This window comes from Genypterus blacodes, unplaced genomic scaffold, assembly GCF_046128005.1.
Source record: "Genypterus blacodes isolate CSIRO-AG114 ecotype Tasmania unplaced genomic scaffold, CSIRO-AGI_Gbla_v1 ptg000032l_1, whole genome shotgun sequence".
In the NCBI taxonomy this organism is placed as follows: Eukaryota; Metazoa; Chordata; class Actinopteri; order Ophidiiformes; family Ophidiidae; genus Genypterus; species Genypterus blacodes.
The window spans coordinates 7440410-7455927 of record NW_027466845.1 but is presented as its reverse complement, the minus strand read 5'-3'; the positions used below and the strand labels follow the sequence as shown (position 1 = coordinate 7455927).

General features: G+C 44.5%; 1 protein-coding gene and 1 non-coding gene across 2 annotated transcripts; both read right to left on the bottom strand.

Moving 5' to 3' along the window:
- Positions 1 to 1613: 1613 nt before the first annotated feature.
- Positions 1614 to 12498, bottom strand: LOC142995197 (cullin-3). Its single transcript, XM_076146175.1, has 16 exons — positions 12228 to 12498; positions 9753 to 9950; positions 7696 to 7809; positions 6901 to 7061; positions 6131 to 6245; positions 5723 to 5951; positions 5309 to 5454; positions 4965 to 5141; positions 4641 to 4811; positions 4395 to 4502; positions 4162 to 4286; positions 3811 to 3907; positions 3575 to 3709; positions 3310 to 3496; positions 3059 to 3204; positions 1614 to 2840 (listed from the first exon to the last, which is right to left on the bottom strand). The coding sequence occupies exons 1-16, from the start codon at positions 12288 to 12290 to the stop codon at positions 2709 to 2711; spliced, it is 2304 nt and encodes a 767-aa protein (XP_076002290.1). The 5' UTR covers positions 12291 to 12498; the 3' UTR covers positions 1614 to 2708.
- A 1125-nt stretch (positions 12499 to 13623) lies between these two features.
- trnap-agg (transfer RNA proline (anticodon AGG)) lies at positions 13624 to 13695 on the bottom strand. The gene has a single exon. It is a non-coding gene; the product is annotated as a tRNA-Pro (tRNA).
- Positions 13696 to 15518: the final 1823 nt, after the last annotated feature.

Genomic DNA, 15518 nt, shown 5'->3' with positions numbered 1-15518 from the left:
TCTGAACTATTTTATTTTCCTCATACTTGTATGTTGTAGTACTTAATAGTCCACAATTGTAAACCTATAATACTTGCAGTACTTATTTTAAGTACTAGCGCCAGACTCAGTGGGTCGTCTGTAGAGGCACTGTGTGCCAAGACCCTCCAGAGGAGAGAGAAGGTACTGCCGGCCCTGCAGGGGGGCGCTGACCTCGCAGTCATCGTGGGTGAGGTACGGCAAGGTGAAGAGGGAGCTGCTCTCTGACGTGCTGCTAAGCAGACGACTCGCCTAATCTTAGAGACAAAAACACAGATCAGCAATGTGCTTCTTTAGAGCAGGGGTCTTCAACATTTTTCAGGCCGAGGACCCCTAAAGTGATGGAGAGATGGAGCAGGGACCCCCTACTATATAGTATAAAATTGTGTTTTATATCAAACATCAAACTGGGCCTAGTGCCATGTATAAACATAGCCACCTTGTTACTGTGCATTAAATTCTATTCAGCTATTCAGTGACATGCAGTGAGGTTCGTGGCTGGGGAGGCACTGACTCTTTCAAAATCAGATTAACAATATATGAATTCAACAGAGAGAAATGCACTCCCTCAAATGTAACAAATTCAACCACATCTAGATGGTGTGGTTTCTATATGGTCTATACAAAACAAATTAGAAAATAAAAAAGAACAACAACAAGTGATCTGAGCTCATCCCCTCATGTCTATCTTGTCCAAGATATTGGCCTTTTACAAAAAATGACCCATTTGGTCCATGGTTACTACGAAGTACTATAGGCATGATTCTATTGCAGCCTTGAGGCCGTGTCTGTAATTTTGGCTCTCTAGCTCCTTCCTTGTCCAAGATATGGGCTTTTCTAGTTTTCTCTAGTTTAACAAATCGATGACCGTGGGGTCAAAGATTTCAGAATTTTTTCAATATTCTCAGATTTGCCCCAAATACACACAAATTGATGCCGGGGCAGTCTGGAGGCTGTGTCTGAAATAATAACTTTGTAGCTTATCGCTGGTCCAAGATATGGGCTTTTAAGATTTTCTCTAATTCTACAAAACGATGACTGCGGGGTCAACGATTTCAGGATTTTTTCAATATCCTCAGATTTGCCCCAAATTCACAGAAATTCATGCCATTGCAGCCTGGATGCTGTGTCTGAAATGTGAGCTCTCTCACTCCTTCCTTCTACAAGATATGGCCATTTCAACTTTTCTCCAGTTGAAAAATACGTTCACCGCGGGGTCAACTTTTTCATCAAAAATTCATTATTATTTATTCATTTTCATTATTATTCATTTCAAATTCATGCCATTGCAGCCTGGATGCTGTGTCTGAAATGTGGGCTCTCTCACTCCTTCCTTGTCCAAGATATGGGCTTTTCAAGTTTTCTCCAGTTTAAAAAAACATTGACCGCGGGGTCTAAGATTTCAGGATTTTTTCAATATTCTCAGATTTGCCCCAAATTCACACAAATTGATGCCAGGCCAGCCTGAAGGCTGTGTCTGAAATATTAACTTTCCGGCTCCTTCGTGGTCAAAGATATGGGCTGGGAGTGTCTGGTCCTTCAGAGTTCTTCTCTACTCAGAGCAGAGTGAGTAAGTCATTACTGCAAAGAGGACATGAAACCTTGGCTTCCGTTTATTCTACATTTAATATGATGAAAACAAGGCCCTGTACAGTCCACCGTAGCAGTGAGTACAATAACAATTATTTTACAATTTGTACACATTAGAACATTGTTCCACCCATTCAAAATGCAGTTGAGAATGAAAAAAAAAATCCTCTTTGACACCTGCACCACAAGGAACCTTCCACTCAGAGGAGATACTTTTCTTGGCTGATGTTGCTGATAATACAGTAGGCCAAAAGTGAAAAATGTGACATGAAGACCAAACACCATTTATAAAGCATGTATGCGTCTTGTTCCCCTGACTGAGCCATTAGATAAAAGCATGCTGTGAAGCTACAGCTCATGAGCTCTCCCTCTCTCAGCTCAGACCTGGGAAAATATTCTATCTGAATATGGCATCAAATATTGAGCTAAATGAGGTGCACTTATCATTGACATGACATTAAAACAACCTCAAAACAGACATAGTTGCAACATAAATTAAGCACTCTTCATGTTTTCTCAAACTTTGAAAATGTATTTTACTGCTGCTGCAAACAAGGTCTGTACCAGTGAACACTTTGTCCACTTCTTTGACTTAAAATGTTATGTGAGAAAAAGGCCAAGAGTGTCTGATAACCTGTACAGCCAACATTGTGCCACAAAACACAAACGGAACACATTAACATCAACATTTAAAAAACGGGGGAGTGAATACAACTGTTTTGTTGGTCTCCATGTAGTCACTTGTTTGTAATAGGCTCATTCTCAACCCATCTGTTAAGGACAGCATGTAGGTATGTAGCAAACGGGTTCAACCAATTCTGTCCAAAGGCCACAAGAAACATTGTTTGTAACAAAACTGGAACCATCCATTCAATACTCGCAGCAGAAGAACTCTACTATTGCTAGAAAACTTCCCCATCTTTGTGTGTGATTTCTACACAATTTTAATGGAAGAAAAGTTAAGCTTCCCAGTGTTTCCCAGAATCAATCATGAAAGCACTTTGTTCAAGTGCACAAGTTCATTCAACGCATTGCAGTCCAAAAGACCAGGCTCTCCGTTTCTCTGGACACGGTGTGGGGTTTCGTTGAAGTCACTGGCTTTATGCTACGTAAGTGTACACTTTGCGGTCCTCTGGTGTTCGTGCCAAATATTCTCTCTCAATGAGTCCTTCAATACGCTTCTTGATGACTACAGGACTAGGCAGGAATCGCACTCGCAACTGCTGTGTGACCTGGGGGTAAACAGAAAAGAGTCAGACTTAGTGCGTCATATTTTAACGTTGTTTCATTGTACAAAATAAAGATCATATTTAGGTTTACTATAGACAGTAAACATCTGCATCCAGTGTTTGGTTCCCTCGTGTCGCTCACTGGTGTAGTGTGCCGCAAACAGCAGTAAACATGGAGCCCAAACAAGAGAGAAACACAGCACCCAACAGAGCCGACTGACCTCTGCTACTAGGATGTTGTGTTGCATCTTCTTTCTGGACTTCATGATGCGGACGATGGCAGCTTCGATTTCGTGCTTCCTGTCGTCGTCCACTTTCTGTCGCGTCTCTTTCCTCTCTGGGTCCGACTCGCCCTGTTTAGCAGCCACTAGGAGGCGCACAACAAAGAAGTGTAAATGTTACAGACCACCAGTGACCGGCTTTGCCTGATTGGACTTCATATGGACCTAGAGCCCTTTGTGATCGGCTCTACCTGTCTGGATCTTGACACGGTGCAGTTTGGAGGTAAACTGGTCATTGACTGTAAACACGTGGCCACTCTCAATCTCCTTGGACTTGGGTTCCTTGGTGAGGACCCTCTGTGTGGGCTTCCCGCAGGCCAGCGACTGCAACGCTCGCACCAGTTCCCTCTCTGGGATGTCCGTCTCCTGCTGGATCTCCTACAAAGTGGACAGAGGGTAAGTTGGCTATAATAGACAGAGAGGCAGGAACTTTGAATTTGAATTTTCTGCCGATACCTCAAAGTTGGACTTCTCCCTGTTGTTGAACAGCATGAGGATGGTCATCTGGAAGGTGGAGACCTGTAAGATGTGCTTCCTCGTGTTGGAGCCGGTCACCTGGGCTCCTCCCACCCCGACCTCTGAACCATCCTCCTGTGAGACGACAGACCGGAGACCCAATCCAAGAAGCGTGCGTTAGTGAAGTTAGGACGCGACGTTCCCTCTATGTGAAATGAGAAGGATGTGGCGCGTACCTTTTTGATTGGACCATAGAAGGTGGCGTTTAGATCTGCAGAGCCCATATGGTGCTGCAGAGTGAGTTGTCTCCCGCTGTGCTTACCAAGATAAAACCTAAAAGAGTGAAGTCACAGCAGCAGTTAATCTAGGTACAGTCTGATCTTTAACTCCATACCAGGCTTTACTTTAGGGGCTAAACACCTGCTTATAACAAACTAAATGAGACAGGAGCTAAGAACAGGTTGTCAATGTCTCACTGGACACTTTCTACTTGGAACAAATTATTATTGAACGTAGCAAAGCTTAAACCCTGTAGCTGTAAGATCCGCAGTAGTAAACGTATCAAAGATTGTCGAGAACTCTCTGACCTTCTAAAGACCTCAAACGCATGTCGAGGGGATGGGGGAATGTTGCACTTGGGTGTTGCCGATTGTGTCGGCCAGTATCCTGTGGTCAGGACTCTCACAGTCAGATCAACTCCTACCAGTGACACCTGCAATCAGGAAATACACAACCACACAATCAGGATTCATCTGTGGGATTGATTACCTTGCTTATGTACAGAAAGAAAAACAGTGACTGGTGTGACGTGTCTCCTCACCCCCGTGGCCTGTAGATGTTGTCTAAACTCATCCATGGTGGTGTTGGAGATGCTCATGTCCCGGAACATTCCTTCCAGTTTAGACGTGAACTGACAGCCGCACTCCGTCTGAGCAACAAAGGAGCGAAGGAGGGAGATTATAGCTGGTTAATCAAAAGGCAAGTAAAGTAAATCAACCCGAGTTACAGGTGAAGTTCTAATCTAGGTATCATAGTCAAACTGAACACAGCCCTCTCTCCTTCTCACCTTCAGCTTGGAGATCATGTTCTTCTCAGAGTCGTCAGAGACGCTCTTGTTGGTGAGCAGCCTGCGGGCCAGGTGCTGCTTGTAGTATCTCTCAAACACGTCTTTCTCCTGCATGAAGCGGAACAGCACCATGGCTTTGTCCAGGATAGACTCCACCTCCTGCTCCGAGAGCTGGACATCAACAACATCACAGAATTACACACGACCAACGGTGCAGAGCTTAGCACAGGGGGCGTAGATGACATCATTATTAATCACACTACCAGTCATCTTGATTAGTGCGATAACAAATCCTGTAGTAACTGTGTTCTAAACGAAGCTCACCCCCTTTACGCCTTTCTTCAGCTTGTCGTCGATGAAGAGAGAGAGGTACTCAGGTGAGCGCGAGTTGAGGTTGAGGAAGTACTCAAAGTCGCCAGCTATAGTCTGTTTGAAGAGACGGTCGTTGTTGAAGGATTCCTGTAGGAAGTGGTCGAAGCCCGTCTTCAAGTTCAGCAAACCCTGAGCGAAGCAGGCGGGGAGAAATGGTTAGATAGAGAGAGAGAGAGAGAGCGACACTACTACTCTACTACCTCTACAGGGTTCATTGTTTTGGACAGATGTTAAATGATCATGATTTGTGATAAAGATGGGAACAAATTCATCCAACAGTGAACACACTGTCTCACCTGGATGTAGTCCACAGGGTTCTTTCCCTCGCCCTCCTCAGACACCAGAGCTTTGCCTTGTTCCCGCAGGTAGGAGCTCATACACTCACACATGGTCTTCAGCCCGTTGGGAACCCTGCTGAACAGCTTATACATACACGCCAAATCTGTGGATGGACACACACACACACACACACACACACACCAAGCATGAGTAACAGTGACCGATCACAGTCCACATGATGTAAGCCAGAGTTCAGAGGTTGCTCATAAACGCCATATTTTAACAGTTCAACATTTCGGCAGCTCTCACCCCCAGACTCCCAGAAGAGTTGGCACCCAATGTCACACACTCTCTCCCCTCTGTGCTGGAGTTTGCATGTCATCATACTGGGATACAGATTAAGCAGAAGCTGCACACAGCCGAGTACTGACCGTCTGTCTTGCTGTTCTTGAGCATGTGGACCAAGCCTGAGTTCTCCATCTCTACTATGGTCTTCATGTGCTTGGAGATGAGCTCCCGCTCCACCACCTTAACAATGGGCTCCTCCGTGGATTTATCCAAGCAGTGCATCACCCGCTCGATCTCCTCGTTGATCCTGGCCTCCACCTTTTTGATGTAGACGCTGGCACTGTTTTCTGCCAGGAACTTTTGACTCTCCATCTGGAAATGAACAAAAAAAAACAGACTCAACTAAAATTCATCTCCTAAAATAAAGCAGCTAATATCCAGGGTGAAAACGTAATTGAATATAAAAGCTTGTAACTCTTAGTAGGTAGTCGTGTTTGCTATGAGATCACATTGTTGAAAATACGACTGAACAAAACAAAACTCTCACAAACCTGGAAAAATTCTGCAGACATTTCTAGGAACGGTGCCTCAAAGTCCTCTTCATAAACTGATCTCCCTTCGAGGCCGAGGATCATTAACATTTGGCAGGCGTTTCTGATTGCACCCCTAGTGGAGACATGTACATAGAGCGTGTTTAATCCTGTGTTTGGAGGTTCTTTTCAGCAAAATTCCTTCCGTATGTAGTGACTGGAACGTCTCAGCAGCTTTGTGCTCGGTGCTGCCCCTGGTGGACAGAAGCTGTAGTGCCACACTGTACGTATTGATGCTTCTATGGAGAACAATCCTCAGGACCAGATGTGCGGTGTGACAGCGTGTTCAGCACCAGGGTCAGTGTTTGCTGTGACACACCAGCCGCTTTAGCACGCCGTCGCTCATTTGCATGCCTCACATCCGTGTCCCAAACTAGCGTAAAAGGCTCCGTACATCTGGACCTCAGCGTCAAGAAATCAATGTTTTGATTGTGAGTGAGCGTCCTGGTTGATGTAATGGGAGCAGATGTAGTTGACAGCTCTTTTATCATGTATGACAAAAACATCCAGCGCTCGCCCGACGTGTACTCTTCCTGCTTTTAGGTCAGATTCAAATCAAAGCTTCCTTTTTCTGGCTTCTCTAGATGAGCACATCTTTGTTGAGTCAATCTTAAAATAGATCGTCTGCACACAAGTCACAAACTCCAATACGTCTCCTATAAAAACCCACTTCCACTCATCAACCGATTCCTTTACTACCCTATTTGATAACAACTGTAAACAAAGCTCACCTGTCCACCACTTCCCCCTTCCTTTCGCGTGCGATCATATCCAGCAGGGTGTGTCGGAGGTGATCTCTGATGCAGCCGTAACGAACCACCTGATCCCTGAAGATGATCAGACCCAGGTTGTAGACGTTCTCCACGTTATTCTGCTGTACGTACACGCGGTCCTGTGAGAGAAAACACCAGAAAAGGAGGATTCATGTCATCAAAGGGAAGGAGAAGACTTGATTAGTTTATTTCCTCTGCATTACGTTCAAGGACTTTCAAGTCTAAAAATGTATCTCTATTGAAGTTGGCTTAAAATATGCAATATACAAACTACAATCTCTAAATCAGCCCTTTACACGACTACTGCATGATTATGTGGAATAGTGGCTGGTTCAATTCCTGGGTGATGCACTGACCCAGCCCATACAGATGATACATTCATGTCAAGATCCTTTAATGCATTAACGTGTCCATCATTAGACACTCTAGTTTACACAGCTACAGTCTCTTTCCACACTGTACACATTAACTCCACTCCTGCACAGACCCATCAACAAATCAATCACAGCCCGACAGGCCTCTTTAGTTGTTTTGGCATTGTAGTAATCAAGGGTACAAGTATTTTGATTATCTAGAGCCAGGAGGCAAATATCCACACACTCACATCTGCTGCTTTTAGTGTCGTAGCCGTTTAAACACAAGGTTTTACTAAATGAGCCACATATGCGCCACATATGTAAGAAGACATACTGTCCAACATACGTGGCGGGTATACGGATAAGGAATGCTCGGTGTGTGTGTGGCTTCACTTACCATGTACATCAGAATATCTCTGATCATCACCATGGCTGTCTGATGGTCATTCCAGGCCTGATTCAGGGTCTGGAGAAAGTTATTGTTTAGGGAATTAAGGACTTCCTCTCGTACCTTTGGGGGAGAGAGAGAGAGAGAGAGAGGAAGAGAGAGAGAGAGAGAGGGGGAGAGACAGAGAGAAATAAACAAACGCAGGGGAAAATATCTGTTAGTTTAAAGAAATGCCCATTCTTTCAACACAGTGAACACCACCAATACAAATAAAGCTCCTAAAAAAAATGGGACTTTGCTAGCAAATGTGTTTTCCTCCATGCAGTCATTTACTGTGATCTCTCTTTCCCATTTGGTTTAATACCTTTCCTGGGCTGGCGAGGCACACAGCAGCTTAATACTCATACTGCAGAGTGACTCAGCACTGTAAACCTAATGTCTCTGTAGAATACCTCTCTAAAGGACGCACTGGCCTCCCATTTGTCTCCGTCTGGACAAAGATGAGGCGTTATTATCTCTGCACCTACTGCCACAGGAGATTCGCCTTCACAAACTCCTGAAATGTCACAACCAGGCAAAGCGCAGAAGTGCAGGCAAACCTCTGCAAAGACCCGAATCTGTGTGTGCCTTTCAAAACAAAACCCATGGATCAAGCAGGCCATGAATATCCATGCTAAGTCTTATTTTTAAAACATAATTATCAAGTTGATGGCTGCCATGGTGCCTTGGGATCCAGAGAGATGAAGTGTCTTTCATGTTCATTTGGGATTCTAATCTGAAAGTTTCTAATTTTGTAGAGGTCTCTGAAGAACACCATCTTCCAGAGTTGGTGTCGGAATTATGTAATGTATATGGGGATCTGAAGCTGCTGGAGGATTCTGTGAACATGGAGTCACTACATGTAAACACAATGAAGAGGAAGCGAGACGTGACTCTACTACAAAGTCACATTTACGGCCAAAAAACTGTGTCAGACGCGAAAGCTACTTAAACGAACAGTGATGTCATCCCAAATACCAAAGTAATGACAGCGGTGTCATCCAAACTAACAACGTTATGACAATGACACACACACACATTACTAAATCTAGTTCAACTTTGGCTCCAACAGTACATTATCCCAGAATAATTGTGAGGATGCAGCACAACAATCTTTTGTAAATACGATCTGATCATCATTACATCATAAACACACTCAGGTGTCAGAAGTCTCTCCTCTGATCTGCTCTTTGTGGTCGCTTCCCTGATAGAAATGACAAAGTTGAACGTACAGACAACAAACTGGGTTCCAATGTTGCTCACAACAGTGTCAGACGCCAGTGACATCATCCAACTAGAAGTGATGTCATCCAAACTCCAAACTTATGACAGTGAAATCATCCAAACCTCCAAAGTTACATTATCATTACTAAATGTGGAGTTCATCTTTGGCTCCTCCAGTAAGTAAATTAGAACAAATAATAGTTAGGATGCAGCTAAATGTCATTCAAAGGGTCTAAACATGTAAGAGCAGGATCATTATTACTTAATTAACACTCTCAGGTGTCGCTCTTCTCTTCGATCTGCTCTTGTTGACATTTTCCCGACAGCCAATTTATACTTCTGCCAAGTTGAGGATGTGCGTTTAATTAAGATTTTAAAGGAGCTGGCTGGTTTTCAACTCTGCTTATTGGCGATGTCCTCACTCTGAGCTTCACAGAGACGCCCCACTGAAGACTGCATCATGGCCAAACACGCTGCCAAATATCCCCAACAAAAACAATTAAACTGCATGGGAAAACCATCACTAGCAACTGTTTAGGAATTTAGTCTTAGTCAAATCAAAGCCCTGGTTCCAGGATAAGCATTGCACAGCTGTGTATGACACAGTGTGCATGACAGACGTGCATCCATCTCAGCAGATGTGTGGTGGCCGTGTTGATGGAAATTTCAGACGTCTAATTTGACTTTCAAAATGGCAAAAGGTGCCCATCTGCAACAAGCCTGCAGGTATGACTGAATGTCTGGGTTGGAAAACAGTGAAGTTATCCTTTAATATAGTAAAATTCTGTCCTGTCATGTCTTACTTTGTGTATTAGGTGCTCCGTGACGACCTCCCGTAGGCCTGTGTACAGCTTCTCTCCATGTTTGTGTAGCACCATTGTGTAGGCGTTCCTGTACAGCTCCTCGAAGCTCAGGCCACTGTTGTTCTTCCTTTGAATCTCCTGGATGGCATTCTTCAGCAGGTCCCATATACCGTTGACATACTTCTCATCCATCGTCATCTGCAAAAGATGGATTATTTTATAAGAGTGAATAAAGGGTTTCTACATTCAATTTCCATGACCCCTCCATTACTATCTATCAAACTCCCATGATGCGATGTGCAACGTGGAGGAGCAAATTGAAACAGGGTGTGTGCTAAAGTAGGGAGATGTTTGTTTTTGAAGGTGGTGCTTCCCCATTAATCTGCCACCAAAACGCTTTGGGTGATAGCTGCTTCAGGTGATGGTTGAGGGTTTGGAGGTTGGGGAGACTTGACAAGACATGAGAGCAAAGTCTACATGGGCGGTTCAATTCATTACATTACAGTACATTACATTACGATCATTTGGCAGACGCTTTTATCCAAAGCGACTTACATTACAGTTACAACCCTTCGCAGAGGGGGGAGCAATTGAGGGTTCGGTGCCTTGCTCAGGGGCACCTCGGCAGGGGCTCGAACCGGCAACCCTCCGGTTCCCAAGCGGAAGCACTACCCACTGAGCCACTGCCTCCCCCAATTCAAGGTGAAAAACAAAAAAATCCCTGTGGGCTTCAGCCGTTTGACATCAATGAAGTCCGAACCTGACAGCACTGTTAAAGGCTCCAGGCAGAGCTGCTGCTGTGCCAGCTCATTTGAATCAACCGACAACAGATTAACTTCCGGAGCTCAAAATCCCCTAACTTCAATATTTTGCTCTTCTTCTGATTGAACAAGAGAGCATTAACATGGAGGACAGAACATTGAGTATGAGCCGAGTCATCTCTGACCCTTACAGTATATGACAGGTTTAACTTATGACCAGACAATGAAAGGAAGAATTATACAGATGCAGAGTATATCATACTCCCCTGGAATACTGTATTAACATATTATAACAAGCAAGCACATTTCTATGTGAGCTCAGGCTCATGATCCATACCAACAAAAACAAGTACCAACTGAGGAACAAACCCTAAATAATGTTATAACGTTTATATGTGCAAATAAAAGCAGCTGGCCTCAATTAAGCACCATTTGTCTTAGGAGTTAAAGCTTTGCTTCTAAATAAAGGGTGACTGAAATGGTTCCATGCAGCACAGTGACTCATTCTCATGGCACCTGTCTGTCTGAGACTTCCTTACACCTCAATAAACTTCAGTAATTCTTACAGTCCTCAATAGGCAAAGATATGTCGCCCTAAAGAGAAAACTAGGACTGGAAACAGACATCCATTAACAGAAAAATATACTTTGGTCAGAACTTGCTACAATTAACAAGAGCGGGAATCCATCATGTGAAATTCAATAATATCGAAGTGACCAAAGCAGCAACTCCTCCCCTCCGCAACTACAACACTTTCATCAAAAATACATGTTTGATGTCATTCTGTTCATCAACCAATCAATACTTTCTGGCTGGAGAGAGGTAAGGGACTGATTGGAGCAGTGTGTGCTGCAGCCTGTGAGCAGACAGACATGCCCAAACACATGCATGTCAAGATGCCACAGTGACTGGGCCACATTCATCAGGCCCACAGAGGAAGCTGCTGTGTGTGCGTGTGGACTAAAGGCAGCAGGTCTGAACCCCACACTCCGTTTTCACATCAACACAACGTGAAATGTGTCGGTGGCAGAGCAGGAACCTCCATCTAGACACCGTGATATCACTCTGAGCCATCATAGGTAGACTCAAATCCACTCCATGAGGAAATGGGGCCAGTTGATCTAATGAGGTCTGTTATGACACACAGACAAAGGCGATGACTGACAGGTGGATCAAGCAGGCAGCAGCAGCGGTGCATACGGGGGCTCATTACTTTACAATCATCGAGAAGTGGGTCAAGCTGCTGTCATTGTGTTAGCATCCAACCTAAACGTTAACACGCGTCCCGCTACTGCTGCTGTTGCTTTGTGGCGCTACTTCATTCATTTTGTTGTTATATTTACAAGCCCCGGGGACACAAAGACGTCATGGAATTTGACGAAGAAAAGCCCATAACAGCTAAAACAACAAGTGTCAAGAGCGCAGTGTGCTAACGGCGGCTAGTCTGCCTGTAGTATGTCGACTTGTTCTATTTTCTAGCTGGGGAGTTGAGAGAGAATCCGTACGGAAGCAGATAAAAACAAAACTACAAAATATACTGAGTTGGTACTATTGCAACGGAGCTTCAAACCCAACCGGACCGTTTCTTACTAAACATTATGCTTATTAGCGGGTAGAACCGCCTTATGGGTTAGCTTTTAGCCCGGAGCCAGACCCCGGTGTTCGAGTAACCGCCTGTCGGACAGACGGAGCACCTACTGCGGGGTGGACTTACAGGAAAGGCCCGTATCCTCATTTTGGTGTCCTTCTTGGTGCCGCCTTTGCTCAGATTGGACATGGTTGCCTCGTCCGTGGGCTCTGTAATTACATGAAAGAGTTCTCCACAGAGGGACGGGGACGACTACTGGTTTAAGGAGCAGCCGACGAGCTTCCAGTCCGGCTCACTCGTAGGTCTGCGTCCCCGCACAGCAAGTTTATTGTTGACAGCCAAGAGCTTATCCGACTTCTTCCTACAGCAATGGCGGACTACCTGCAGCTCTCACTGCGCACAGATCACGCACTACAACTCCCGCGAGATATCGTCTTCCTCTATTGGATTTTCAGCAGACTGTGCGCTGCTTAGCGAAATGCTGCCCCCCTCTGTTAAACGCGCGCAGGACGAGTTACATTAATTAATAACCCTAAAGAGCAGACCTGTGGAATGCAGATTACTTTAACTTCGCCTAACTTAAAATAGATTTACTGACACTTGGTTGGTTCTTTCCAAATAAACCGCGCGAAATCAGTTTTTAAATCAGTTATTTGGAAAGTTTATCAACCTTTGTGGCAATTAGCTAAATGCTATGTTTACTGAACACATGCATGTTTTTTTTGGGTGACCTGTATATATTCAGATGGAAGAGATGCATATCAGAGTGTTAATATTTGTTTTATGTATATACATTGGAACTTACCTTACAATTCTAGTGGCACCTTGCAGCCCTTTCTGTCACGCCAGCTCCTATGTTATATACTTTCAAGATGATGATGTCATGCCATGTTGCACCAGGACCATGATGTCAGGTTAACCTACACTGTATGTCATGTTGGCACCAAGACAGTACTTCAAGGACCCAAAATCCATTGACAGCCTTACTTTGGTGACCCATCTGGGGCCGATCAGACCCCAGAAGCAGTCGCCCACAGTCCCTCTGGACCCAAAGCTGCCTGGTAGCCATTGTGGCCCTCCCCTAATGAGATTCCCAATGAGAATCACTCTCCCCCAGACATGAAGGTTTACAGGTGTACACATCCTTGATCATATGTGCAATAGTAATCTGCGCGCTAGATGAGCCCCTTCCCATTCCACACCCGTCTACAATCCCTCTGGGATCCGATAAGTGTCTCTCCTTGTCCTGGGATTAAGAAGTAATTAAGAAGAAGTACATCCTTTTATTATCCCAGCAATTTGAGAAATCTTTAGGTTCAGTTACATACGGTGTACATTTCATGCAGTTCCTACATACATGCTAACACGCTTTTTGCACAGACCTGAAATTGCCTCTTCACATGAGGGCAGCCAGCGCAAAACAGCCAGTCCACGCTGTTTGATTCGGCTTCCAACCTTGAACGACTACCCTCCCCTGAGTCCCTATGGACTGAGCTACTGCTGACCCCAAACGGAAAATGCAGGGCTCGTCCGGGATTTGAACCCGGGACCTCTCGCACCCTAAGCGAGAATCATACCCCTAGACCAACGAGCCACTACTGATAAGCTTGGCCCACTCAATTCATTGGTGTCCTGACCACAATTCAGGGTCCCGGGAGTCTTTGTTTGTAAACAGGTTACAGGTTGGTTTTTTTTACAGGTTACAGGCTTTTCCGTACAGTGCCGTGGCGTTCAGGCACCGTGAGAGACCAAGCCACCTGCGGCGGTAGCTGCTGATCTCTCTCTCCAGAGACTCACCTGTTGCCATGGGGACTGCATACACCAGAGGAGGCCACAGAACATGGTCAGTATGGCGTGCTGCTAGATTCAGGCAGTTCTGCAGGCCTGATTTGATGGGCTTGAAACTCATCCTCACTGAAGTGATGAGAGTCTCCATGTTCTCCACTGGAGCATGCATCTGCTGGTGCTTGTGTAGAGCAGTTTCAACCAGCTTGTGTGGTATGGACCCACGAGGAACCAGCAACTCTCTCCAGCCTCTCAGATGACTTGGATTAGCAGTATAAAATCAGGAAATCCAAATTTGAAGATCTTCATTCCACACAATCACGCCCTTATACTTACACAGAATGAAATTATATTAAACATTAGCTGTTGTAGTTTGGTTTGACCCAATGGTTCTCAAACTGTGATAAGTACCCCTGGTGGTACACTGGATAAATATTCACTTTTAATTGATTGACGATTTTTGTCATAAAAAATAATGGTTTGTGTAGTGTGTTCGTTGTATAAATGGTGCTGCCATTTCTGGTACAGTGAGTGTGTTCATAGCTAAGCATGCTAACTTGTTTTGTTACCTTTGGCCATATTTCAAATGGACTAGGCTAGCTTGGGCTAATGCTAACGTGAACATAGACTGATTCAAGTTATTAAAGCCAGCATTATGATTATTGGCACATATCTGTAAAGTAACTGATTATCCACTAATTCCGGTGTTTTCAAAGAGTGTATTTTTTAATGGCTTTGTGTTTCCTAAAGTCCCAAGAAATAAATGTGAAGTGAAGTAGCCATGACACAAGGTGTGTTTGATGGAGCTGAATTTAATGTGTCCACAGTTATGAACCCATATTAAGCTTTTCTCTATCATCTACAAAATAGCCTTGTGCACACACACACACACACACACACACACACACACACACACACACACACACTCACTGAGTGGAAGCCAGCCTGGGAGTGACCTGCTGGCTGACCTGTTTGTCTCTACAGTAATCTCACTCTTAGTCATCACCCTGTCCATCATCTGCTCCATCACCATCCTGGTGCCATTCTTGAGAGTTTGACCACGACCTGCTTGCTGGTTCCTAAGCAGCAGGAGGACTAGAGCTCCTACTGGACCTGAACATCTTTCTCCCTGTGTTTGATTTGACCTTCCCTCAAATATGTCAACCGTGACATCATCCATGATGTCATTATGAGGGGTGCTAGGCTGGTTCCATTCATGTCTCCCGCTACTATGATTTGTTAATACAAATGAAAAATAGAACATATATATAAAAAATTAATTAATTAATTAATACCAGACTCTTGAGAGTTGTTTGCTCTAGCCAATTTTGCCCTTTGCATTGTGGCTTGCAAACAGTGACTGTTGCTGTGAAGTTGCTTCCTCTTTGGCATGGTGCAAATGGTTTATCTTTGAAAGCTTGTTTTATGTTTTGCAGATGTTCTCCTACGCATTCTCAAAGACGTGTGTTCCTACAGCAGTTCCACACCGTACGTGGTGACATCATTCATAAACAACTGTGACATCATTCATGATGATGTCATCCATTCATATCTCCCATCTCCTGCAAATTAAAAGTAAAATAAACATGTAGATGACATCAACGGCACGCTATGTAAACAGTGGACCCCTGA